This window comes from Macrosteles quadrilineatus, unplaced genomic scaffold (assembly GCF_028750875.1).
Source record: "Macrosteles quadrilineatus isolate MER2022 unplaced genomic scaffold, UCM_ALF_1.0 Scaffold_3__2_contigs__length_128488019, whole genome shotgun sequence".
NCBI classification, from domain to species: Eukaryota; Metazoa; Arthropoda; class Insecta; order Hemiptera; family Cicadellidae; genus Macrosteles; species Macrosteles quadrilineatus.
The window spans coordinates 94,105,443-94,133,370 of record NW_026542596.1 but is presented as its reverse complement, the minus strand read 5'-3'; the positions used below and the strand labels follow the sequence as shown (position 1 = coordinate 94,133,370).

The following is a 27,928-nucleotide window of genomic DNA, read 5'->3' as shown; positions in this document are numbered from 1 at the left end:
CCAATGTCTTTGTTTAACCATTTTTAAATACTGTAAATACAGGGTGGTCCGGACATTGTGTTAAACACTAAAAAACTATTTCACAAACCCATAACAAACATTTTTTTAAATTTTAAAATTGCATTATTAGCCAAAAGTGTATCATTTGTGAGGTATTTGAATACATTTTTCAGCCTTCACACACACAAAAAAAGTTATACTTACGACAATTATGGTATAAATCATATAATTGACAGTAAATTAAAATGTTATGTTGTTTAGTAATTTAAAAAGGGTTAAACAAGTTTATAAGTAGTAATTTCATAAATTAGGGGTTAGGGACGTTAGGTCAAGACAACCCTGTATAAGTTCATAAATTACGTTAGGTATTTTTTACAAAATATGGGCACAGCACAATCAATTATGACATGTAATATTTGTATTTAAATATCTAAATTTATTCCAAACAATCAACTGTTTACAGAAACAAACTGTAACTCAGTTTTTCCACAAAGTAATTCCACACTTAACTTTTGAGGTATACATTTTACCATCGCAACATTAATATAAACTCCCCTATAAAAAGAAATTGTAAACTCTAAAAACATAATAATGAGCAAACATTATTCCACCCATGAGCAACACTATTTTTTAACACGGTAACAGGTAACAACAGCTTGTAACAACGTCTATTTATAAATATTTACAAATTTTATATACATTTATAGGCCGTCTAGGTTTCTCAAACACACTTTGCTAAATCAACACACTGTTTACACTTTAGAGAACCTTTCTTAATCAACTGTAAAATTATTTTCGCTTGTGAAAAAAAGGTATTACACTTAAACTTACACTATGAATCAGTTAATTCTTGTATTACTTGATAATTTCAAAAGGACACCTTGTTTAAATTTAACTTGACTCGAAAGTCTGTTTTATTGTTTGGTTTTTATATATAAATATGTATAATTTTTTTCAGGCACTGGTAGTAATTGTATTGAATCAAAGTACAGAAATATTTTTGTCAACGAGCCGTGTAATACGATTTGGAAAGACTTTAAAAATATTGTACAGAGCAGCTTAACAAGTTTTCTTATCAGAAACTTTCTATTTGATTTTATGGATTAACCTAGGACAAATTTTAGCCAAAATAAAAATTACCAAAATTAATATCTCTATCTTTGTGTATATTGAAGCAGAACATAAAATTACTTGGCAAACTTACAATAATAATACTGAAAACAATATATCAGTATTATAAACCTAATTTGTAATAAACATAGGAACACAATAACAAAATTATACAAAAATAAAAATACACATCAACACTAAAAAATAACAGCCTTTAAAAAAATGGTAGGCTGCAGGTAAAGTTAGTTTTAACACCCCAAATATATAACATAGCATTTGGAATCTTACAGCCAAAATATTTAAGTGTGTCCTAGTTTGAAGTTATAGAAATATAATATTTGTTAAAAACTAATAAATTAATACATACAGTAAAATCTCAATAGTTCAACCTTTTGATGTTATAATATAGAGGGTGGGTTTAAAGTCCCTTCCCCCTTTTTTTAAGTTTGAATGTTTGAACTTCGCACATCTTTGTTAGACATAAATATCTTGTTTTTCATGAGTTCATTGACTCTCCATCTCCATTGAGGGACGGTCCCCAAGGAGTATGCCGAGATTCTTATATGTAAGCATGTCTTAATTTGACATGTACATCAAATTAAAGGTCTTGTTGAACTAAAACCAATGCCACAAACTGGACCTCAAATGAACAACCGAGTCAAAAATGACAGCTATTCAAAGATTCCTTGAATTTGCAATGCTTATTATACTGTGGGGCGCCGCTAGAAGACGGAAGAAAATCATAAACGTAAGCATAGGTCGATATGCACATCAAATTAAAGGTTTTATTAGCAGAATACATTGCCGCAAATTTGAGCTCAAAAGAACAACTGAGTAAAAAATGGTAGCCGTTTAAAGATTCAAAATGGCAGATTATAGAAAACTTTGAACAGCTGCCATTTTTGACTCAGTTGTCCATTTGAGGTCCAGTTTGCGGCATTGTATTCTAACAGAGACCTTAACTTTGATGTACATTTCAACCTATGCTTATATTTTAGTATCTCGGCTTACTCCTCCTGGACCGTCCCCCATTAGAGATGGAGAGTCAATGAACCCATGAAAAAACAAGATATTTAGGTCTAACAAAGATGTGTGGAGTTTAAACATTCTAACTTATGCTGTTTCAAAAAGTAGGGGGGGAAGGTATTTTAAACTCACCCTGTATAGCAGAGGTTGGAGTACAATAGAAATAAATTGGGATAGATTTTTTAAGAATAAAGTGTACAAAACCGTGGCGCTTATCAGATGACTTATCGCTCACAGATCAGTACGACAATACGATAGACTAGCCGCCTTGTAGGACTCAATCGGTACACATTACAATATGTAATGAATTACCCCACACCGCAACAAAACTAATTTTCCGCAAAGCAAACAACATTAAGGAAAACAGTTATTTGCATTGGTTTGTATAATTTTTTGTCCTTTTATTTGAGTTTCACGACTTCAATTTTTGGGTGTGAATACAAGGTCTGAAGTTCTTAAACTATACATAATGCAATCAGGGGTTTGTAAAGTTGTTACAGAATATCTTATGTAAATTCAATTCAATTTTTGACAAAATGGTTACAAATAATATTTACACTAGTTTAATTACTGAGTATTTACTGTATTAGCAATACTTTAAAGCATAAACCATACAAAATATAATAACAATTAAAAACTTCCAACAATAATAGATTTAAAGTTGTCAAATAAATATCTAATATATTACTTAATCAAGTACCAAAATATAATATAAAACTTTATAATACAAAAAGGAACATTGAAGTACCTAACTGCTAATTAAATGCCATAGAAATCAAATATTGCAAATAATACTGGTAATATGGTAAACGTAATATTTTTTTTTTTATTAAATCAAATAACTACCCTAAATTAATTATTCCCTAAACTAATAAACTGTGCTTTTTTGGAGCGAAAGGTGTGAATACAACAAATATTTACACCATAAAATAACAGAAACACATAAATAATCACACAACAAATTTAAAAGTATTCAATAAATGAAATAGATTGATGTGCATATTGTTCAGGTAACAACGGTAAATTTTCTTGCAATTGGTCTTTAAAAATTAAATAAAGTAGAATTACAAAATATATACTCGTAAGTTTGTGTCATGGAAGAAACATCCTAAAGTATTCTATTTTTGCTTGTACTCTCTTCATACATTATTCAACAATCGGTAACAAAAAGCAGCTGGTTTTGGAATGTGTACGTTAAATATTATAAATGTAAAACTACTATTGCTAATGAATCTAATTCTCCTACACTATGAAGAGAAATCTTTCCTTAGAGTATTTGGTTAGAGTATAATTGTTAAATAAATATCGTTAAACAGGACGAATAGACTTGTCATGGAAGTTCCCTAAAATACCTAAAACTCCTAATCCGACGAGATATAATCTGGTTATGTATGTAATGTCTAATCCCCTAAACTAATGACTGGAGAGAAATGGAATTACAATCCACGGACATATCTCAATTAGCCTTGCTCGTCTTATAAAAACCTGGCACTAAGAAAGGCAGGACTACGACTAACATTGCCTTTCACAACCACTACAAGAGTTGCGGTAGAAGACAGGTTGGTGTTGAAGCTAGCTCTCAGAATACTGATGGTTACGGAACTGACAGGTATCGGGGTTGCTTAAAACACCAGATTACCAATCAATTACAACTACTGTGTATGTGACAATAGACAAAAGAATGAAATATAGACCGTCAGCCGTGCTGTGATTAGTACAGGTTCTGGCGTCCACCGCTGGGAGCACCGTTTAGTTATGGCGTACATGCTACGTAAATACACGGCGCTCCCAGGGGTGGACGCCAGAACCTATGATAATTGCAGCACGGCTGACGGTCTATTTAACTATTTTTGTCTATGATATGACCCAGTTAAAAATAAATTGTGAGGATAATCTGTTAATGACCAGTTTTAGGATACACTAATCCAAACAAAGAGCAGAAAATTGAGACAGGGAATCATCAAAGAGATCATGTCTCAAAACGCTTTTGTTGTTGGCTTCAAAAATCTATAGTCTTGTTTTTAGCCCAATTACTTAGGAAAGTTACAACTATGAGATCATGTCTCAATAGGAGTTTGTTGTTGGCTAAAACATCAGTAACCTGGTTTATAATCCAATTTTTGAGCAAAGGTAGGCTTAAAACTTAAGTCCCTAGTACTAAAAAAAAACTGTTTGAAAATTCCACAACTAATCCATATTTTCCTGATTCTTTGAAAAACAAACATGAATAATAATTCTACTGGTCAAATTTAAACAACAAAAAACTCATCCTCATCTTTCATGGTACACTACAGAAATGAGAATGAAGGAAACCATCTTTCAGAAAAGAAATAGGGTAAACAAGTTAGGCTAAATCGTATTTGTAAAAAATAATCTATGCCCACTTATCTTGTACCGCAGACTCCAACCTACGCTAAGCTACAGTCTACTATTCCGCGGCCGCAGGCACTATGTCGACAGACGGCAGAGGTATCAGCACTCCACAGAGATGTCCTTGGAGCCTTCGCCCAGCAGCGTGATGGCCGACCCGTCCCGCACGGCAGTAGTGCAGGGGTTGAACAGAGGGAACGCCGAGGGAGGGTTCTGTTTGGGAGCGTTGCTGAGCGCGGCCAACAGTGACTCTCCGTGGTCACACATAGGCGCTGTACCTAGGAACACCAACAGCGGGTCCAGGTCTCGGGGAAGAGCGTATCTGGAAACATCACAGAGTTAGTAGGATTTTGAAATGGACACGTAGAGATTGTACTGTAGCTTTGTGTATACGAGTTAGTTGTATTTTCTGTTATATAGGGTCTCCAACGAGCACAAAGAATGGTCAAGTGAGCTAGTTTAAATTTAACACCAATTCTAATTGAATCTGGTAAAAAAAATTAAAACCAGCAATCCAAAATTCTAACCAGCCAATTTGAATTAAAATCCTTCTAAACACATGAAATACATACCATATCAAAAGTAAATTAAAATCGCAAAAGAAAATGTATAATAACTAGAGGAGTAACAGCCTGAAATTTTTTATCAATCCGAGCTTTAGGTAATATTGAAATCATCTCCCTCGCTCGTAATCTCGATCGCTGTGAAATCCTGAATATCATCTGCGCGTGAACATCATCATCGTCCTCTACGATCGCAGAAAATTCCGGAATATTCTCGGGGGTAACAGAAAATTACCTTTGTTTCCTGTGACAGCAGTAAAATCCTGAATGTCTCCTGCTGTCATGTGGAAATTTTCGTTTTCCACAGTCTCGGCAAAATATTAAACATCTCCTGCAGTCAAATAGACATTATCATCTCCTTCTACAATAGTGGCAAAATTTTGATCTTCTCTGGCGGTGGTGTAATCAAAATCCTGAATATCCCCATTGGTCACGGAAACTTCACCATAGTCTTCCGGGATTCCAGCAAACCACTGAATATCACTGGCGGTCACAAGATCATCAGATCATCATCATCGTCTTCCACGACTGCGGCGAAACCATGAACATCTTCTGCAGACATTGACATGATTTTCCACGATAACGCCAAAATTCTGATCATTGGTTAAGTGACAGGAACATCACTAAAGTAGTAGTGAGGGATGTAAGTACATGGTGCTGATGTCAGATAGTGACTTACCTGGAGAGAGCCTTGGCCTCGTCAGGCAGAGTGTCCCAGGAGCAGCCAGTCAGCTGTACACTGACGGCTGGACACCTCGGCCGTGGCAGTGCCAGTCTGTACTGCAGCTGCTTCAGAGCGATCCTGTCCAGGTGGAGGTAAGTGTTGAGCTTGTGGGGCTGAGCCCCCTGAGGTCCTGCTGGTGATGCAAACACCAAGATGAAGTCTGCCTCGTTAAATGCCTTCATGTACCACCGAGTCGGGTCCTGCATAGACAAAAAAACTAGCGTTTAGACTGTTTTCTCAAAATCTTGAGAGTTGAAGACTGGAATGAGGCTTTAAAGTTCATGGCAACTATGGTATGGGAAAAGATGGAAATACTGTAATGCCGTTTTTTCAAAATCAACATCCACGAATTCCAAAGAGTTAACGATTTAAGATATCTAGGTGTTGTATTATCAGATAAAATATGAAAGATATATAATAGGATAAATTAAGCAAAAAAGTTGGTATGCATGTGGAAAACTAATTAAATTAAAGCTTTTTACCAAGGAAAACAAAAAATCAAATTTACAAATCAATAATTAGACCAGTACTTTAGTATGGAGGGAAAAATTGGATCTTTAGCAAGAACACGGAAAATAAGATTATTTGAGAATAATGTTCTAAGAGCTATATATGTTGTTCAAAGGTTTATTGCGGACATTTTCCATCACGATTGTAAAAAACAATACACAACGTTTCAGGATCTGGAATCTGATCCCGTCCTCAGGTGAAAAAACTTAACTAACACATTACAACTAACAATACACAAACGCCCAACCTAAGTTGGAATACACTACAGAAGGTAGCAGTCAAAAATATGCACTGTATAGCAGTCAAGTCATGATACAACATGCAAATAATAACCAATCACAAAACACTATCTAATATATAAAATTCTCGTGTCACAGTGTTTGTCTGCAAACTCCTCCGGAACGACTTCACCGATCGTTATGAAATTTGGTGTGTAAATTCTGTAGGTATGCGAATCGGACGTAAACTATTTCCCGTTTCGAAATTCTTAAAAGGGCTCCGGAGTTTCCCATGTTAACCTTATGAGAAATGGAATTAATGAATCTTAACAGCTGTTTCAATTAAACAAGTTGGTTCTGTTCTATGATGTTCAATAGCATTAAAGTTACAAGGATTACCAACAGGGTGCAGCACTATTATTTCTTTTACATTTATGACAACAGCTAATTTGCAACCAAAAGTCGAGTGAGCGTAGCGAACGAACTTCAACCTGGAGGCGAGTTAGCGTAGCGAACGAGCTAACCTGAAGGCAAGTGAGCGCAGCGAACGAGCTCCAACCTAAAGGTGAGTGAGCGTAGCGAACGAGCTCCAACCCAAAGGTGAGTGAGCGTAGCGAACGAACTTCAACCTGGAGGCGAGTTAGCGTAGCGAACGAGCTAACCTGAAGGCAAGTGAGCGCAGCGAACGAGCTCCAACCTAAAGGTGAGTGAGCGTAGCGAACGAGCTCCAACCCAAAGGTGAGTGAGCGTAGCGAACGAACTTCAACCAGGACGTGATTGAGCGATGCGAACGAGATCATCTTGAAAATTAAACGTAACGGTACTTTCTTTCCATCGGTCTGTCTTAGGGGAAACCTATAACTTAGGCGATACGAAGTTCGCCGGGTCAGCTAGTAATCTATAAAAGTGTCATTATAAGAGTCTCATTGGTGGAGTCATTGCGAACGGTGCTATTAGTGTTCCATTGTGTGAGCTTTTTACGTTAAACCTTTTATAGATTTTAGTGTTTTGTGATTGGTTATTATTTCCATGTTGTATCATGACTTGACTGCTATACAGTGCATATTTTTGACTGCTACCTTCTGTAGTGTATTCCAACTTAGGTTGGGCGTTTGTGTATTGTTAGTTGTAATGTGTTAGTTAAGTTTTTTCACCTGAGGACGGGATCAGATTCCAGATCCCGAAACGTTGTGTATTGTTTTTTACAATCGTGATGGAAAATGTCCGCAATAAACCTTTGAACAACATTAACTCACCATCACCAACAATGAACTTCAAACAAAGAGCTATATATGGTCCAGTGTGTGAAGATGGAGTATGGAGAAACCACCACAACAAAGAATTACGAGAATTATTACGAAACCCCAATATTTGTAGGGGAGGCCAAAAGCAGAGGGCTAAGGTGGGTCAACTATATCTTGAGGAGAAATGAGGAGAGCTTGTTGAAGATGGTACTAATGGGATAACCGAGGGGAAGGAGCCCTCCTTCCCCTCGGATATCCCATTAGTACCATCTTTAGGATTAGTACCATCATTAGTACCATCATTAGGAAAACCAGGCCAGGTGGTGGGATCAAGTCCGGAAGATATGGAAACAATGAGATTTGTAGAGGAAGATTCTGGGGTCCGAGAGAATTGGTGACGTGTTGGCGAGGCCAAGTACCAGCTTGGGTAAAAGTGGCTATGGCAGTATGTAAGTATGGCAACTATTAGATTTAAAATTGAAGGTGGTTGCACACTTTAATGAGGGTTATCTATACAAATTGGTTTACCAATCAATTCAGGAGTCTCTTTAGTAATCTATTCAACCAACAATTAATTCTATTTTAGTAGTCTAATACCTTAGTTTCAGTGTTGGGTATTGCAAACAGGTCAAAGAGAGGGTCCAGATGACAAGACTTCTTGAGATAATGATGGAATTCTATCATCTCGTCTACGTGCTGGGGATAGTTGTGGTTGTATATCAGCAATACTTTGGGGGGCAGTCTCGGTTCATCACCTGGAATCAAAGTAATAATGGTTAATGATGGAATTCTATCATCTCGTCTACGTGCTGGGGATAGTTGTGGTTGTATATCAGCAATACTTTGGGGGGCAGTCTCGGTTCATCACCTGGAATCAAAGTAATAACGGTTAAATGTGTTTCCCTACCCTTATATGTGTTTAAGTGTTTGAGTAAGTGTTGGCATCAACTATTGGATACTAAAGTAGTCTTCTCCGTCTATATGGACCAGCTGTCACCTATTTGTACTAAAAAAGAACATAGTTGTGTGAGCCAGTCACAGAATGCGGCAGTGTATAAAATTATATTTTCTACCTTATCTTTTGTTGCTGACATAGTTGATTGGTCATAACAGTTGTATTGCTCATAATAAGTCGTTCTGTCAGTTTGACTTGGTAAAAATGTGTTTGACATAAATTTGTAATTTAGATCAGCACAATCTTTCAGTGGCTCACATCAACTATCGTACCACCCATGGTGAGTCGGTGGCTCAGTTGGAAGAGTTGTTTAAGCGCTTAAATAAATGCTCAAGCTGTAGGCTATGCAGGAGCTCCGCATACATTTGAATAGTAATGGAAGCCGCTGTTGTCCAAAATATGGAACAATGAGGCGCATATTACATTCTGGGACCTTATATATGCAACTAGGTCTATGCACTGGGATTCAATAATTTTATGTGAGGCACTATTTTTTTGGTGAGTCGGTGGCTCAGTTAGTAGGAGACTTTGGACCCAAGGCAGCGACTTGCTACTCTGCTATTTGAAATAAAAGTTTCTTTTGTGACTTACCAGTTGGTTTCTGTGCACAAGACCTTCTCCAGATGAAGTACGCAGTGAGGAAGACAGGGATGAGGATGACTGTACCCACGATGCCGATGAGAAGCGGCATCTCAGGACTGGCGACTGTCAAACACCATTACACTTTAGAGAAACACATTCTTAGAGGACAAGATGGTTGTAATTTGGTTTATTTTAACACTCTCTCAAAGTCGACACAATTCAAAAAATCTTATATTCAGGTTCAAAATTCTTGTCTGGATTTGAAATTGAAACTTTGAATCTCATAATAAACCCCTGTTTACCTGAGGCACATGTTTTTTGTTTAAGGCAGTAAGCAAAAATGTATTTGAACAAGCCTCACGAGAAATCAGCACAGCATCTCGGTACTGTCCATAGTACCCGTTAACAATCAATGAGAATAATATTGCTTGTAGTGCCAAGCATGAACAGCAGTCAGTAATTAATTCTTGTGGTTTGGGAAGTCTACCATATAGTTGCTGTATTCAAATCCTTCCTCTGTAGGTAGATATCAACAAAAAAGTAAAGCGCAAGGACGTAAAAATTGCATAAAGTGGTTAAGGAAGGTTGCAGCAATGCCGTACACATTTTCAAAACACTTACAAGTTTATGTAGCACTTTCCAGGTTGGTTTAAGAGCATCAAAAATAAAGAAAAAAATAATAAATATAAATATCCTAAATTGAGATACACTTAAAAGAGTAAGCCAGCCTTAATTACTTCCATGTACATGTGATTAATCAGAGAACACATATGAAATTGTGAATATAAGATACAAATTAAATTTTGAATCAATTCTACTTTAAAATAGCTTTTGAATCTCTTTACAGTAGGATCCCTCATATCCAACCATGACGGGACCAGGGCAAGGTTGGAACGGCCAAAATCGGTAATTGTCTTCGCAACGGCGGCAACAACAGGGCAACACCCGTTATCGGCCACAGTGGCGATTTTCTGCCGTGATCACGTCAACACCCACCATCGGCTTTTCGGTTAACCTATCACGCTCAGTGTTATCGCCCACAGAACAAGTAGACGGCAGACACTAGGTCAGATATCCCGAGGAGTCGGTTATTCTGAGGTCGGATATGAGGGGTTCTACTGTATTGTGTTAGAAGCCTGAACAGAACTGTTTTAGAAACAAGGTTAGGCTTACAGGCTGCAACATTTGAACTATGAAAATCACACTGTCATTAAACAAGGTCTGGACCTCAGTCTCTTTGATAACCTGACCTCTCACCAACATAGTTATTTCTAAAACTCTTACCACACACTCATTCAACAAGAAAGAATGTTCTTGTGTATATTTATACAACAGTAAACTAACAATTAGGGGTGGACAGATCTCAAAATTTTGAGAAATTTTCGGGAAATTCTAAATCTTGTTCTACAGCACAATATGTTATTTTGATCAAGATTTTTTTGAGAAGAGATTATAAAAAACAACAAAAAAACAGTTAAAAACACTTTCAGAAAGTCAATGCAATGCAATACATTAGCACGTTGTTGTTACGTTTCCTTTGTGAATGTGTTCTTATTTAATTAATTCTACATGCAAATAATGTTATTAAACATTATTAAACATTATTAGGTTGTACATGTAAATATTGCTTTAACTGTTTTATAATTTTTTGTATTGACATTGTAAATGATGAGAAGTTTTGTTAAGTGTAAGCAGTGTAAGACATGTTTTACTACTGTAAACATAGCGAAGTCGCTCCAAAATCATTCTAAAAATAACACAAGACTGAAAAATTGTCACTTGACTAGTAGGACTGAAATTTTAGACTGATAAATTTGGTATTACGATCGTAATTTAATACTTAACTAGTAAAACTGATGTTTCAGACTGATAAATATTGTATTTTTCAATGTTGAACCATCTATCCTAACTGATATCACCATGTTTCCTATGCGTAATAGTTATTTTTAATAAGGTTTTTTATACATCTTTTATAACAAATTTGAAATATTCCTACCTATTATTATTATTTTTGTAGTTAACCAGTCATCTGTCATAAATCAGTAGGTATTTTACAATGTTACAACATCAGGTTAAAATGTCAGACGTGCATTTCCGGTTATGTATGAGAAGGGAAATCCCGTCTCAATCTCGTCTCGAACTAAAAATCCAATCTCGTCCATCCCTACTAACATTACTACAGAAATTCTATACTGACTTATAATACCCCCACCGCAGCAAACCTGCCGACTAAGCGAATTTCCATTTGTCTGAATTAATTTTCAGTTAAATATATTTTAATAACATTAGGTTTAACAAGTACCTAGGTTTGCTGCTACAAGGAAACTAATAAAGTGTGTTTTTGAGTAAAATATTGATAGCTTAGTACAAAATAAATAAATTTGCCAAGTTTGATCATAATATATCCATAAACAAGCAAACTACAACATTTGACAATATTCTCCATAAGAATAACATGGGAATTTTAAATTTACAATTTTTTAATTTTCTCCGTTACTTACAATCGAACAAAAATGCTTTTATATACTAAATTATTTGTTTTTTTAACACATTCACTGCTAATGATATGTAATACTTTTATAAATGGCTAAAAAACATAAACATTAACATGATCATGTTAATTGAGTGACAATATATCTTTAATTAAATAAATTTTATACTATAAATTGTGGATTAAAATATATTATGTAATTATATACATCATGTATTATATATCTGCTAATATACTTATGACGCACAAGTGCGTCATTAGCAGTGAACGTGTTAAGTTCTTTAAAAAGGTCTAAAGAGAAATCGGAAAATTTTGTGTTTTGAGGGTCAAAAGTGAGAAAAACCAATTTTTACCCCATAAAACCCCCCGTAAAGCCCCGTTCCCATGGTCCGATCGTGCTGGTTCGCGAACTCATTCAAGTTTATCCCGCTTTACACCTTTAAACCAAATTTCATCAAAATCGGACTAAAATTACTCAAGTTATCGCGTTCACGGACGTATATATATATATTAAGAAAACTGTAGTGATTAGGGCTACTATTTTGATATATAAAAGCATTATTAAAAACTAAGTACCCTTTTTTAAATTCATTTTATTTAACAACGACTAGTTTCGACGATTATGCCATAGTCATGTTGTTTTTATATCTAACAAATACAATAAACATTTTATCTAAATAATAAATACAATCATATGATTTCATAGGTTTTGATGACTAGATTTCTTCTGTTTTAAATGGTCTTTATACTATATATAATAATTTTCTCTCTTAATTTAACTGTAGGATTTTTTCAAATATTGGATTGCATTTGTTGATGTTCATTGTGTTTAGTAAATTTTCTGGGTGTTGTTTATAGTTTTTGTAAATGTAAAAATCTTCTTTAACATGTAATTTTGATTTGTCTTTTTCATATTCAAGGATTTTTAAATTTTCGTGGATGCTTTTGTATTCATGGTCTGTTTGTATTAAATGTTCTGCAAAATTAGATTTCATTGTTGTGCGGTTTCCTGATCTTAATGCTTGAATATGTTCTTTGAACCGTTTTTCGAAAGTTCGACTTGTTTGCCCAATGTAGGATTTATCACAATTAGAACATTTGATTTCATAAATACCTGATTTTCTTATATTGTCTTGATTTTGGTTAGCTATATTTTCTTTTGAAATTTTGTTATTGATCATTTGAAAAGCATTATTTTTTGTTTTATAACTGATTATTACATTTGAACGGTTGAAAGTTTTTCTTAGGGCTTTATTAATTTTGGTATTGTACGGTATACAAATAAATTCTTTTCTCTTTTTGTTTTCTGTTCCTGAAGTAGTTCCTTGTGTTTGAAGTTTTCTCTTAAATTTCTTCTTAATCATGTTTTCAATTATAGATGGATTGTATCCATTTTTCACTGCCAAATATAATAGTATTTTTTTCTTTGTTAAAGTTTTCAGTGGACATAGGAATATTTACAAGTCCATTTAAAACAGAAGAAATCTAGTCATCAAAACCTATGAAATCATATGATTGTATTTATTATTTAGATAAAATGTTTATTGTATTTGTTAGATATAAAAACAACATGACTATGGCATAATCGTCGAAACTAGTCGTTGTTAAATAAAATGAATTTAAAAAAGGGTACTTAGTTTTTAATAATGCTTTTATATATATATATATATATATATATATATATATATATAAGTCTATATATATACATATATAAAATTTTGAACGAATGGTGTTTTTGGCCTCTGGGGACATCAAAATGAAAAAGTAAATCGGTCCCGGGTCTAGGTCTTTCCGTGCCACCTACGGTAATAGCTACTTCCCTATAGGGAAATTCGCTAATAGCTACTTCCCTATAGGGAAATTCGCTAAAATAGGTGGTAAACGGTCGGAAGGTGTATGTGTATGTGAAGTGTATACGTGTAAGTCTCCATACTTTCTGGGGGGAAAACCTTAAAAACCACACCACAAGCTGCACAACATTCGGTCACATACCTATCAGCACCTCGGGTGCCCTAGACAAAGTGCAAGGGTTGTGCTCGGTGCAATGGGAGTGCAGGGGCAGAGCTGTAAAGTTGTACACTCCCGGTTTGTACTCAGAGTCATACTCTACGGTGAGCACGGTGTCCACGGGGGTGTTGGGAGGAGTGGTTAGAATCTCTGAGTGGACGACCCAGGAGTTGCCGTCGGGCTGGCGGGAACTGCGCCACAAGTGGACACGGTACCTGCAACAAATACAAACATATAGTGGACTCCCATCCCGAAAGAATTAACCACACAAAAAAATAAATATATTGTGCAAGTTAAATGTACGTTATGACAACCAAGGTTTTAACGTAAGGGCCCATCATCTTCCAGGCAGAATATAAAGTTGGCATTGTTTACCTCAGTATTGTTTGTTTGAAGTGTGTGAAACAAAGTTAAAAGGTAATTATCTCTTGCATTTAAAACGTTTCATTATTACCTAAACCTGTTATTAAGTATTGACTATAGGTTCAAAGTCAATCTTAGTTGTTTCACAGGAATTTTAGGTTAGGTTTGCATTATCCATGATTTTATATCCACGGTCACTTAGCCACTCATCATCGTGGTAGGTCAGGAATATACTGTGCTCCATTAAAAGTTAACAATGTAACATTCTTGACAGTTTTAGTATCACGATTCATTCTAAAAACATCGGCCTCTGCAAAGCTTTGATTTAACTTTTTTCTTCCGCTTTTTTAACTACTTTAGCAACTTCGACTATAAAAATCATTGAGTCAACAAATTAAAAAAAAATTGATCCATAAAACGCATGAAAATGCAGAAAGTGACTACACTGTGGGCACATAAAACCCACATTATATGGAATAGTTTTAGTGTAAGCAAAAGACTTCAGTAAAAATGTCGCCACTGGTGCTGTTATCGCCAGTTGGTGGTCCTCCTCAAGAATCTTAAAACATACAGATAATAAAGCAAGCCAGCACGGCATAATGTCAAAAACACTTTCAGAATTACCAAAAACAAACCTTCCAGTTGTTTAGATTTTGATCATTTATTATTTAGTAATGGCGTTTAAACAGAGGTTATGATCAATTACACAATGTTTAAAAGAATGTATTTACCTAGTTATATTGTAATGTGGAGGAGCGACTTGAATTCGCAATCGTATGACCGGAAGAGCAGAAACATCAACCACCATGAACAGTTGGTAGTCGGCCATGTGAACTGTAGGCACTGCAACATAATTGGGTAGTCTTAGTCTTACCTCAAATAATGTAAGGAATTCTTGCTTTTACTTAGCCCTTATAACTTGAATCACTAACTCGTAGATAAATTAAAATAGCCGTAGGAACAAAACAGCTGTTGATAAAGCCAATGTGATATTCCAATACCTTAGCTGTAAAGCTGCGTTTACAAGAAACCAGTAGGCGAGCGAGTCACCTGCCTCAGGTAGGCCTAACAAAGGTAGGTAACCTACTTACTTGTCTGTACTGGCCTTACGTCAAACACGGCTTTACAAATAGTTTAGCCTAACCTGAAGGTTTCTTCTGAAAGTCCTTGGGTACAAACTGGTTATTTTGCTTGTCATCTATAAGACTTTATAGTTCACCGCTACATAAAAACAACTTCAAAAGATGACGCAGTTTTTTTAGGCATTAAGTTGGAGAAAATGATATAGAACACACATAAAAATACATACTATATATACAACTACTTACTTCTCCGTCGTCCATTAGGGACGAAAAACGCATAGTTGAAAGCTTGGGGGTTTCCAAACCAAGGAGTGGCAATGTACTGGAACTGGTAGATTTGTCCTTCGTACGATCTGTCAGACCAAAGACAGTCGAAGTAGAGCACTGCGTCGTCTGCATGCCGACTCGGCATCTCAAACTCACGACAAGCCTCTGGTAGCGGAGCCAGCTCATCCCTTCCCATCGACTTTCTCACGAATCTTATCCTGGCTTCTGTAAGGAAAAGTGCATTAATAATAATAATAATAATAATATCACTTTATTGTCATAAAACATTTCACATTTCCAGCAAAGCTGGTGAAACAGATGACATTGTCATTTCTTAGCTAACAAAAATGAAAAACTAAATCTAAGAATTAAAATTAAAATTAAACTAGTCACTTTTTTAAAAACAATCATTTAAATACTCTTCTATTGTATAGTATTTCTTTTTTATAAGGAATAATTTGAATTCTTTCTTAAACTTTATAATATTATTGATGTTTTTAAAATGAGCAGGTAAACCGTTGTAAAGCCTCAGACTCATATAGTACGGTGATCTTTCGTAAACACATAGCCGATGTCTTGGATACTGCAAATTATTTTTTGAACGTGTTGGGTAGTGATGAATAAATTGATTTTTTATAAATAATTGTGGATTACTCTTAAAGTATACCAGAATTTTATAAATGTAAAGTGAAGGCATTGTTAAAATTCCATATGTTTAAAAAAGCGGTTTACATGACTTTTTTTGTGTGTAAATGATAAGATTCTTAAAAACTTCTTTTGTACCTTAAAAATTGTTGAGGCATATGATGTTGAGCCCCATAACTCAATACCATATTGCATAATGGAAAAAAATATTGCATAATAAACTATCAGCTTTGTTTTAGAATCAATTATGTTTCTTAAAACATACATCTGGAAACAAGCTGTATGTAATCTTTTAGCTAGTATTTCAATGTGAAGTTTCCATGTCAAATTTTTATCAATATTTGTTCAACAAAAGCTAAAATATCATTTTTGTACGGTAATTCAAAAATTATGTTTTGCTTATTTTGTAGTGTTTGGAATTGCATAATATGTGTTTTAGCATTATTAAGTTTTAAACCATTTGCCGCAAACCAGTTAGTTAAGTCTACAATTGATTGATCAAGTTCTAATCTAAGAGAATGTACATCTTTTGCTTTTACTATGGCTGTAGTGTCATCAGCATATAATATTAGGTTTGATGATACATTGTTAGGTACATCGTTAATGAATATTAAAAATAACAAGGGACCTAAAATTGATCCTTGGGGTACACCACAATTGATGGTTTGCCATTTTGAAATGAAATTTCTACCATTTTTCTTAATGACAGTTCTTTGTTGCCTGTTTCTTAAATAAGATTGTATCCAAGACAGCGCCAGATCAGAGAAGTTATAATATTTAAGTTTATTGCTTAATACATTATGGTTCACACAATCGAACGCCTTGGAAAGATCGCAGAACACTGCTGCAGTACTCTGAGATTCATCCAAGCCCTCCGACACTCGATCTATGAAATCAGAGACAGCTGATATTGTGTTTTTTTCCAATCTAAAGCCAAATTGATTATCTGTAAACAGATCATTGTTTTCAAAAAAAGAGTACATTTGTTCATATGCTATTTTTTCAAAAATTTTAGATAGAGATGGTAAAATTGACACCGGACGATAGTTTTCTGGGTTTTCTACTGAACCTTTTTTGAAAAGTGGTTTCAGTTCAGCATTTTTTAATTGGTATGGAAAAATTCCTTCATCAAAACATTGATTTAAAATCAGACACAGTGGCTCCGCTATAAAGTTCATAATATTTTTTATTATTTCAACTGAAATCCCATCCCATCCTACAGATTTTTTATTTTTTAATTTTTTAATCGTAGTTTTAATTTCTGATACAGATACATGTCTGAATTTGAAATTATTTCTTTGATTAATCATAAAATTATTTACTAACTTGGATGCAGTATCCAAACAAGGTATGCAGTTAATATCCTTAGAGGTGTTTGCAAACTTTACATTGAGAAAGTTGGAAATAGCCTGACCATGAGTTATCAGCTTATCTCTGACACACAAATCAGGAAAGTCCATATCTTTAGATCTCAAGACACCAAGTTCAGACTTGACAACAGTCCACACTGCTTGGCTCCTGTTTTCAGCTGTGGTTATTACCTTACAGTTCAACATTTTACGGGCTCTATCACAAACAGCTTTAAATATTTTTCTGTAATTTCTGTAATAGTTTTGAAAATTCACATCCTTATTAGTGTTAGAAATTACACATAATTCTCTTTTACGTTTACTTGATACAATGATACCTTTAGTCACCCAGCCTTTACTTGTATTCTTATGCAACCTACTAGAAAAAAATTTTGGTGGAAAGCACAGTGATCAAAATGAACCAACAATTGATTGAAGAAACAATTGAAATTTGTCTGTGCATCCTGAGATGGCTTTATGTTCCAGTGAGTTTCAGAAATGCATTTGTAGAACATTAACTTATTTTTATTTGAAAATAATCTCTTCTTACTTATTCTTTTATGCAGTTTGGCATTACTATTTGAAATATCTATAAAAAGAGCCCTATGGTCTGAGACACCTAATTCCATATTCATTTTGGATCTCTTAATTTGGGAATTCAATTCTAAAAAATCACTAGTTAAAATGTTATCAATACACGTGACTGACTTTTGAGTAATCCTAGTCGGAGAACAAAAGTTTGCATTAAAACCATACATACTAATTAAATCTAAGAACAAATTTCTATGGTTCGGTAAGTTACAGGTTCTTAAAATATCAACATTGAAATCCGCTGCAATGTAGATCTGGTTGTAGTGGCATTGGTTGTAGTGAGGTGGCATTAAATTGACTCAATTACTCATAATTTAATAACCATGGTTTTTTGAACATTTATAAACTAGGAATATAATGAGGAGGTGTGAAATTCCAAAATAGTGACTCAACCTTTTGAGTGTTGTTTTTATACTGATTCAACTACCAAGTCTTTTTTTAGGTTTGTTTATTTATCTTATTATATAAAAACAGGGAGCTGGTCTAGAGGTAGAGCGTCGGGTTTCAGTGCCCGAGGTCCCGGGTTCAAATCCCACCAATCACTAATGGATTTCATCTATGTGATAATGCTACAAACAACACTCTAAGACTAGCCTGAATTAATGTACGCAAAACAGTTCTGGGCGTTCTTTCGGACCAAAGACTAAATTATTATTAACAGTACTATACCAAACAAGTTATCAGTGGATACAGACAACAGACAAAGGATAAATCAAAAGTTGCAAAGCCTACTGGATTAGCGGTACAACTCATAAAGGACCCAATATCCCGTCAACTTTCACCTCCACTAGGCACTTACATCGTCGACCAGTAATTTGATAATTTGATAATTTATTTATTTATCCTGCCCTGGCTTAGACCGAAGGTCCACTCTTCCGCCAGGACAGGCTCCACAATTTTACAATGTTTTTTTCTAATTACAAACTGTTTAGGTTTAACCACTATTTATAGAAAACACAAATATAACATATTATACTATATTCTTATTTAAAAATAAAATTAAAGTATTCTTCCCTTTACTTTCTAAATAATACAACACTTAATAAAAAGAAAATATCGTTTCAGTTAATGTTCTACTTTACAGATTGTTTTGTTCTTAACTAGTATCGATTCAGCATTAACATTTTTACCTTTTTTGTAAAACTGTTTTCTGATTCTAAACTTTTAATACTATTGTCTAGTCCATTCAAAAGTCTTATTGACGTCACAACAAATGAATTTGTGTATGTTTGAGTCCTATGAATGGGAAATTGTAAGATTTCCTGTCCAAATCTAGTCGTCCTTTGATGAACGTTATGCAATGTTCGATAGTATTCATTTAAGTATTCAGGCTTAGAGTATTTAATTATTTTAAATGCTAAACTCAAAACTCTTAACTCTCTTCTTTCTTTTACTTTGAGCCAACCCAATCTCTTATAAAAAGGTGTAACGTGTTCGTCATACCTCATTCTAAATATGTACCGAATACAAGCGTTCTGTGCCTTTTGTAACTCATTAGTTAGTTCATTATTAATATCACAGTATGACACAATAGCATAATCAATCACAGGGAATACAAGAGTAGAAATCAGTTTTTTTCTTATATCAAAGGAGGGTTGAAACCTGAGTCGTCTAAACTGGTACAGATGTTTATAAATAGTCTTAACAACATGATTTACTTGGCTACTCCATGATAGGTTACTGCATATTCTTAAACCTAAATTAACCACTTCGGACTCCAATCTTAAATCTTGATTGCTTATCTTAATAGGAGATATATTTTCTAATATAATTGAATTTAGTAACCTCTGATTTCCTACAATCATTGACTTACACTTACCTACATTCAAGTTCAAACCATGGTCTCTACACCACATGTTAATAGTTTCTAAATCAGCATTAAGCTTATTTACAGATTCGTTAATCTTAGTTAGCTCACAATGTATGTACAACTGCATATCATCTGCATATAGCATAGTTTGGCAAAACATTATATTATCACTAATTCTGTTTATATATAAACTAAATAACAAAGCAGACAATGTAGAACCTTGTGGAACCCCTACAGAGTTCAACATCCACTGTGATACATTTCCACTACAAGTTTTAATCTGTTGCAATCTATTAGATAAATAGGATTCAAACCATTTAACTGAGTTAACATTAAAATTATATGACTTTAAAATAGCCAACAACAAATCGTGGTTAACACAGTCGAAAGCACGACTGAAATCTAAAAGCGTAAGTACAGTTACACGTCTACAATCTATTGCTTTTCTCATATCATCGGTCACTTTAATAAGAGCCGTTTGGGTACTATAGAACTTTCGGTAACCTGATTGGTATCTAGACATAATATTATTACGATCTACAAAATCTCTTATTTGTGAGTACACTAATTTGTCCAACAGTTTTCCTAATACACATAAAATATTGATTGGACGATAATCTTTACATAGCAACGGATTCTTATTTTTAGGCAAAGGCACAATTAAAGCTTTTTTCCACTCACTAGGATAAACACAACAAGAAATTGAGTAATTGAAAATATGACACACTACATGTTTAATATCATCAAATATCAACTTTATAAATCTAACATGAATGCCATCGGATCCAACGGCATTCGATGATATCTGATTAAGAGCATGTGAAATTTGATCTACAGTAATATTATCAAAAACAAAAGATTCCCTATCTGCCCTCCATTGAGTGGTATACTCATTGATAAGATTATTATTGACTCGATTCTCAATCCCGCAAAAATAGGTATTCAAACCGTCTAAGTTTACGACTGGATCCTGTACAATATTAGCTTGTTTACCAGTTCCATGTGTCTTTAGGGCTGTCCAAATTTGCTTGTTGGTCTTATCAGGACTAAGAATTGAATTTAAATGTCTATTGCGTTCATCTCTAATCATACGCTTAATTCTATTCCTTAATAATCTATAGCTTTCCCAAATGTTTACATTTTTTGACCTTAAATACTTTTTATACAATACATCCCTTTCTTTCATAAGTTCTTTTATATCACTATTTACCCAAGGGCACGCACGTCTTCGCTGATATATTTTTCTTTGTGGGACATATTTATCAAAAATTTGATTAATTTTACTATTAAAACATGAAACCTTATTGTCTAAAACATCATTTTGGTACAACGCAAACCAATCTATCTCTCTACATTCACCTCTAAGACTATCTATATCAATATTTTTAAAATCTCGGATTACCTTATAACATTTACTATCCAAAGTTACCTTTAAATCAATAGCTACATAGATCATATCATGATAAGATACACCAGGTGCGGCCTTCTGACCATAATCTTTAACTTTACCTACATCGTTACAAATAATCAGATCAAGCCACGTATCAGACTGAGGTAGATGATAAGTTGGTTGAAAAGGCAATATATTAAAGTTTAACATGTTCACTAGTCTTTGTAACTGAGTTTTGTCATGAAATTGTCTATCAGAACTAAGATCAATGTTGAAATCTCCTAATATCATGATATTCATATACAATGGTATTAAATTAGCTATTATGTCAAACATTTCATTAAGCTGACCAGCCTTTGGAGGTCTATATACAACAACTAACAACAATTTCCAACCATGATTAATCTCTAGTATCAAATATTCTGGCTTTTTACTATACATGGGTTGAGAGGACGATATTACTTTAAAACTAAACGAAGTATTAATGTACACAGCTACTCCACCCCCTTCTTTACCTTCACGATCATTTCTAACAAAATTATATCCCTCTAAATTATAAGGTAACGAAGATACAGCTGGTTTCAAAAATGTTTCAGATATAGCAATAATATCTAATTTATGGTTATTTACAATCGAGAAAAAGGATTCTTTGTGTACACTTAAATTTTCTACATTCATATGAGCTATTTGTAAACATTTATTACGGCTATTTATGACACCACAATACCCATTTCTTTCACTGTTTACTGTACTACTACTTAACATCGAAGAATGAAAACAAAGTAACACCCATTGATGCCTTAACCAAAAATATATCCCATCTGAGAAAATTAGTAAAACCATAAAAGTATTCAAACTGATAGTGAACCATAGCAAAGGAATTCACAACAACTGAAACGTAACTAAAGGAGCCTGACGAGGAGCCGCATGAGTTAAGGAGTCTGGCATGTTTATCTAGGTCAGCTTTGGTATCGACGATCACGTAGCGAGTATTGTCAGTCTTCCGCATGAAGATTCGCCCATTCCGCACCCACAAATACTTATATTCTTTATTCTTCTTCACTTCTTTAGCTGCCTTCAATAGTTTTCGGCGTTCTCTGGTCAAACATTCATTAACGTAGATCTCAGTAGAATCTCCACCATTGAAGCCGATATCTCTGGAATTCAAGTAGAGGATCAAGGGGGGGCGGGACGAAGGCGGGAGACCAACCCCCCTCAGGCATATTTTTTTACCGCATGTACTGTCAAAATGTTTCCGCAATCGTCGAAGACGATGATGATGTTCCGTTACTATCATCCAAAGATGGCAACGAACCAACTTCAGGGTTTTTTTGAGAATTTTCTCAACAATTATATCAATGAGATCATGACGCAACCAGCGTCGAAACCTTGGTTACAGTTTACAACTATTCTGAGGTTCGAACAAAAATAAAGGGTAAATAAACCACTACAATATTAGTCTTACCAGTTCAGGGGTAGCCACAAAAATGAGTAAAAAGTATGTAGTAACTTCCAGTGAAGAATACTTATACTTAACTTTTCTGATCTAAAGATACATTCTAAAACATTCCATATTTCTTAGACCTAGCTAGACTTACTTGACCATTTTATTTTGGTAAATGAAATGTTAAATGCAGTAATGGGAAGACCATCTTCAGTGTCGGTAATCAGGTAAGATATGATTTTCATGTCTCCGATCTCTTCTGCCATATCATTGTCCCCTTTGAAGGCAGAAGACTGACAAGCTGAAACAATAAGACAGTTGTTAGTAAAACTGTTTCATACAGTTAGGTTGTATCATGCTTTAAACAACAATTAATGTCTGTTCTAAAATATAAGTTTATTTAAGCAAAAATGAATGAAACTCGATAAAACATGCAAAAAAGTGTCTTAGGTAGGCCTACTTATTTGGAAAAGGTGGTTGACGAACATGAATACATAGCAATCTAAAACCTATTGTCTTGCGGGTTTTGCAAAAAGTTGCATGTTTGGTCATAGCCTAACTTGTTTGTTGTTCAAGTTCAAATTCTAAAAAAGTTTAGTTGACAAGTAAAATCCTAAATCAGAAACCGGTTTTGGAAAAAAATACATTCTGTGGCACTTCTTTTTTTTAAAGGTGCTCTAAAACAATCCCGGGTAATCTACATTCCCGCAGAGAACCTATATTATCTGATGAATAACGATAAATATCAAAATATACGGTATCGATATTTATCTGGTTCAATATTAATATCGCAATGATTTTAATATTATGATGATATAAATAAAAACCACATTAACAAAGCTTTTTATTCCTTAGTTTCCACTTAAAAATTTAAGATTAAAAATTGAAGAAATGGTTTTTAGGTTTTTAGTTCATATTTCTTAATATTTTTATTATTACTTTATGTTTTGGTTATTGCTTGTTTTGTTACTTTTCATATAATAAATTGTGTTTATGTTTTTATATTAATAATTTTTTTATTAAATATTAATCAAAACGTAAACAAACCAATTTTGAAATTGATGGTTACAGTAGAAAAAAATTATATAGGCCTAGGCCTAATTGATATTATATCCAACCAAGCAAGTTTTGATATATATATCATTATTCATCAATATACCGTAGGTTCTCTGCGGAAGTCTAGCCCAATCCGGGGACCAGGCTAGTACTAAAGTCCTGTAGTTATGTCATTTTAAAGAAATAATATTTTGTTAAGCGTGGATGTTTAAAAGCAATCAAGTTAGCTACCTACTAATATAAAACAAAAAAAATTTAAGATGAAACTGACAAAAGTAATGTTAATTTACCTTCAGAATCTCTAGGAAAGTAAGTGATCCTGCAGAAATCATCAGAGTCATTTGATGCTACCTGAAAACATGTTTCTTTTCGTGAAATTTATCTTTCTCAAGTTAAGAGATTATTACAATACAATGAAACAAAACACAATGCATGTTACCAGATAGGCTACTACTCTCACGAAGCAAGTGATTTGCTTAATTTCTTAATAGAATCATAAACAACAACAAAGATGTAAGTTAATTTACGTCAATGTATTCTAATAAATGTATTCCAGTTATTATGCACCACCATTAAGTTTTAAATTGATCACATCTATCTTTCTTTCCATGTGGAATAGCATAAACAAAATTTAAGATATCCATTCACATACTTGGTTTTTGTATGGTAGGCAGAGGTTGAAGAGCAACGCCTACTTAACCTACTTAATCCAAATCAAACTTTATAAACAGCCAGTATCTTTTGATTGCAGTAATTCTGTTTGAACTGGGGCCAAAAAACTTTGAGAGAATTTCCCAGTAAAACTATGAAAATTAAAATAGTTTAGGGCCAGGGGAAAAGTTGTCGGCCTAGTATAAAGAAATCCAACCTAGAATGCTATTTGAATAAGCAAGAAAGTTTTAAAACTGCGAATAGTTTTTATGAAACTTTAAGCAGAACAATTTAGACAGGGGGTTATATTTCAAATAGATTTTTTTTATTTATGCTTGAAGGTTTGAGGGGGTAGCGGATTTTTATCCCCCTGGAATTTCACCCCCTGGGCAAACGTGACGTCACAAGTGAACTTTTGAGTTTCGCGTCATCAGCTCGATAGATTAAACGCGGAATTAAACATATATTTTCACGGTTGTGAATTTAATCAGAACACATCAAATTATAAAAACCTAGAATGTACGGCCCGGATTTTTATCCCAGAATTTTACCCCCCAGATTTTTACCCCTGGATTTTTACTCCCGGATTTTTACCCCCCGGAATTTTACCCCCCGGATTTTTACCACCGGAATTTTACCCCCTGGCCATATATAAATTAGTGAGAATGATTAATTATCTTCATTCAGTTTAATTTTAACAGTAAACATTTTATTATTAAGTAGCCTATCTTAATTTATTTGTAACATTAACTAATCAAACAGGTTATTAATTTTAATTTTGAGATTCGAGTATTAGGATTTGATCTTTGAAGCCAACTGTTGGTTAATATGATCAAAATAAACCAGCGAATTCTGTTTACTTAGTTGAGATTACAAAAATAAATAAATAAAGGTAGGGTACTAAATAATGAAATGTTTACAATTAATTAATAACAGAAATAAGAAAATCAATCATTCAATTTCTAAAACCAGCCAGTGGGTAAAATTCCGGGGGTAAAATTCCGGCCCGTAGCCTACATCTTCAGTTGTCTAAACGCTAGTTATATGGACAGGGGGTAAAATTCCGGTTTTTATTACTAATCATATTAATCACGCTCTGACTATTTTCATTAGACTTCCAAATCCGCGGGGGTGAAATTCCGGCCACGACTAAACTTTTGGCCACTCAGGTTACTACGTCATCATACTACGTCAGCTTTGCCCAGGGGGTAAAATTCCAGGGGTATAAAATTTCGGCGACCCGGTTTGAGATGTGGTTAAGATATTTTGTCAGTACATAATTACAATTTCCTTTGAACAACTTGACATGAAATCAGATTTTGGGACATTAAGATATTTGGATGGTCTGTTTGAGCTTGACATTGACTTGGGAGGAAATAATGTCGTTTGTATCCATAAGTTGGGTATTTTGTCTATTTGCTTTTAATTTTAATTAGATGAAAACATACTATTTACATTTTAGATTAACATAGTAGTTACATTTAAAAGAAATTGGAAGTTGCATTTTATAAATATTGTATGCAATTGTGTAACTTCTTTTTTAATCCATACTGTGGTTTTCAGCATCAACCGCGTCTGCGGTTATCCAAACTGATGTTGTGGCCAAAAACCACCACCATGGATTCTAAAAAAAGCAGCCGTGAAAGCACACAGAACTTAAGTATTTTGGAATTTTTCTGGAGATCTATAGACTGGAGATTCTATTAGGCAGTTTTTCATCCCTACCCTTTCTTCCATCGATAGGCCTCCCTACTTTGAAATAGACTAATTTAAAATAGGCAAGCAGACATATGAATTGGTAGCTGTACGTTAAATCATTTTCATGTTTTGTTAAATAATGTACAGTTTAATGTTCACAATTTGAAGGGTTTTACAAGAAAAATTACGTGTTACGTGTTACCAGTGATGTACATAGGCTACACAAAGAACGATTCCCTACGCAACTACAGCAATACCCAAAATTCAAACACTTGATGATGAGTATTCAGGTAAAAGGTAAAGAGAAGTGGCTGTTGAGTTCATAAGATGCCACTGTATATTGGCTTAAGGTCGAAAGAGAGAAAACAACAGCTGTTGAGATTCAAGTTAAGTTATTCGATTGTGAAACTTATCTCTCTTATTACGGTTAAGTTACCCATAACTCATTAACTTACTTTTCTACTAATTACTTTTCTTGGTTACGGTACCATTGATTTCCTGTCCGTATAATAAATCTAATAACTAGGCTATCTTACCTTTGTGGGCCTAATATACAAGGCATATTTAACAGCACAATCATTTTGACCTACTGAGTAAGTTAAATATCATTTCTCTTGATTACTTTTCCATTTAAATTCAACATATTTTGAAACATAGGCCTAAATAGCATTAAATTGAATCTTGATGCAAATAAATACATTAGTTAGAAAAGAAGAACACTTATTAGGGAGCTAAATTAATTTTGAACTAAGTTAAGCCTATCTTGAGATGAGTATGCCTATGAAGTCTTATATTAGTGGCCCAAAGGAACTAAGTTAGGTACCTGATGTGCACATGAAGAGCTGTGGTTTTCACACATATAGGGTTCCAAAAATAAGTTGTTTTCAAATTCATTGCAGAATATACTCTCAAAACAAGTTGACACTAAAATTGTACATAAAATAATTTCAACCCAGAACGATTTCAGGACTCCCACATTGAAGGTTTTAGAACAGCACATATTTGGCACATATCATTTCACAGTGAATTTAAAGTAAGATAAGACTGACGAATAAGGAGTCAGAATAAAACTGAAGTGTAGAATAGTTTATAAAGAGAAGCATTCATAATTCAAGAGTAGTAATTCACATATTTGTAAAGATAATGATAAAGTAGAAGATCACTCTTCATTCTCAATAGACAAAAAAGATAATTAGCAGGAGCAGACGATGCGTACTTCACAAACAAGAAAAAGATATTCTGTATTGTTCTTTTGTTTTTATTGGAATCAGCTGCAATGCATAGAGTATTCTTTATGCTCAAAATTTGTAATACGTATTGACAACTGTATAATATTAATTTAGGCAAGCATGTTTCTTTAAAACATTTTTTATCAGCTCGTGTGTATCGCAAGGAAAATCCACGCATACTTTTGGAATAGGTACTTTCCTGTTTATGTGCAGAATCCTTTCATAAATTAAAATAGACTAAAAAATACACAGAGGATACGCGTCCGGTAACCAGACGTGGATTAGACGTCCGGTAGTGACGTCACCGGGTTGTGGGGTCCCGGAACGCCATTACCACAACGATACGATAATCGGTCAGCGTTGTTCGTGGTGTAGTGGATAGAGTGCTCGGCTGATATCCTAAAGGTCCCTGGTTCGAAATCCATCGGGTCCTTTAACTTTTTGTCACAGATTTTGCTTTGAATGTAATTTCTTCTTAACTGTATATCTTTTGTTAGAATTTTTGGCATTTATAATTTTATGTTATGAAGAGAATTGAACCTTCATTTGATTT

The 27,928-nt window shown here is 34.1% G+C and overlaps 2 protein-coding genes across 2 annotated transcripts; both read right to left on the bottom strand.

Annotated features, from left to right (window-relative positions):
• Positions 1–3,996: 3,996 nt before the first annotated feature.
• Positions 3,997–8,506, bottom strand: LOC128991155 (uncharacterized). Its single transcript, XM_054413923.1, has 3 exons — positions 8,363–8,506; positions 5,749–5,993; positions 3,997–4,828 (listed from the first exon to the last, which is right to left on the bottom strand). Exons 1-3 carry the CDS (start codon positions 8,447–8,449, stop codon positions 4,609–4,611), a joined length of 552 nt encoding a protein of 183 aa, XP_054269898.1. The 5' UTR covers positions 8,450–8,506; the 3' UTR covers positions 3,997–4,608.
• A 35-nt stretch (positions 8,507–8,541) lies between these two features.
• LOC128989378 (uncharacterized) lies at positions 8,542–27,303 on the bottom strand. Its single transcript, XM_054411266.1, has 8 exons — positions 26,970–27,303; positions 24,088–24,148; positions 22,896–23,042; positions 15,492–15,737; positions 14,895–15,006; positions 13,786–14,015; positions 9,312–9,425; positions 8,542–8,633 (listed from the first exon to the last, which is right to left on the bottom strand). Exons 1-8 carry the CDS (start codon positions 27,144–27,146, stop codon positions 8,542–8,544), a joined length of 1,179 nt encoding a protein of 392 aa, XP_054267241.1. The 5' UTR covers positions 27,147–27,303.
• Positions 27,304–27,928: the final 625 nt, after the last annotated feature.

Coding starts and splice junctions, on each gene's coding strand:
- LOC128991155 (XM_054413923.1), bottom strand. CDS start 8,449: ATGATAGAATTCCATCATTATCTCAAGAAGTCTTGTCATCTGGACCCT. Junction 5,994..8,362: donor TACCCAACACTGAAACTAAG/GTATTAGACTAC, acceptor TTGTCTATGCAG/GACCCGACTCGGTGGTACAT. Junction 4,829..5,748: donor GAGGCCAAGGCTCTCTCCAG/GTAAGTCACTAT, acceptor TGATGTTTCCAG/ATACGCTCTTCCCCGAGACC.
- LOC128989378 (XM_054411266.1), bottom strand. CDS start 27,146: ATGTGCTGTTCTAAAACCTTCAATGTGGGAGTCCTGAAATCGTTCTGG. Junction 24,149..26,969: donor GCTCTTCATGTGCACATCAG/GTACCTAACTTA, acceptor ACATGTTTTCAG/GTAGCATCAAATGACTCTGA. Junction 23,043..24,087: donor CTTTCCTAGAGATTCTGAAG/GTAAATTAACAT, acceptor TTATTGTTTCAG/CTTGTCAGTCTTCTGCCTTC.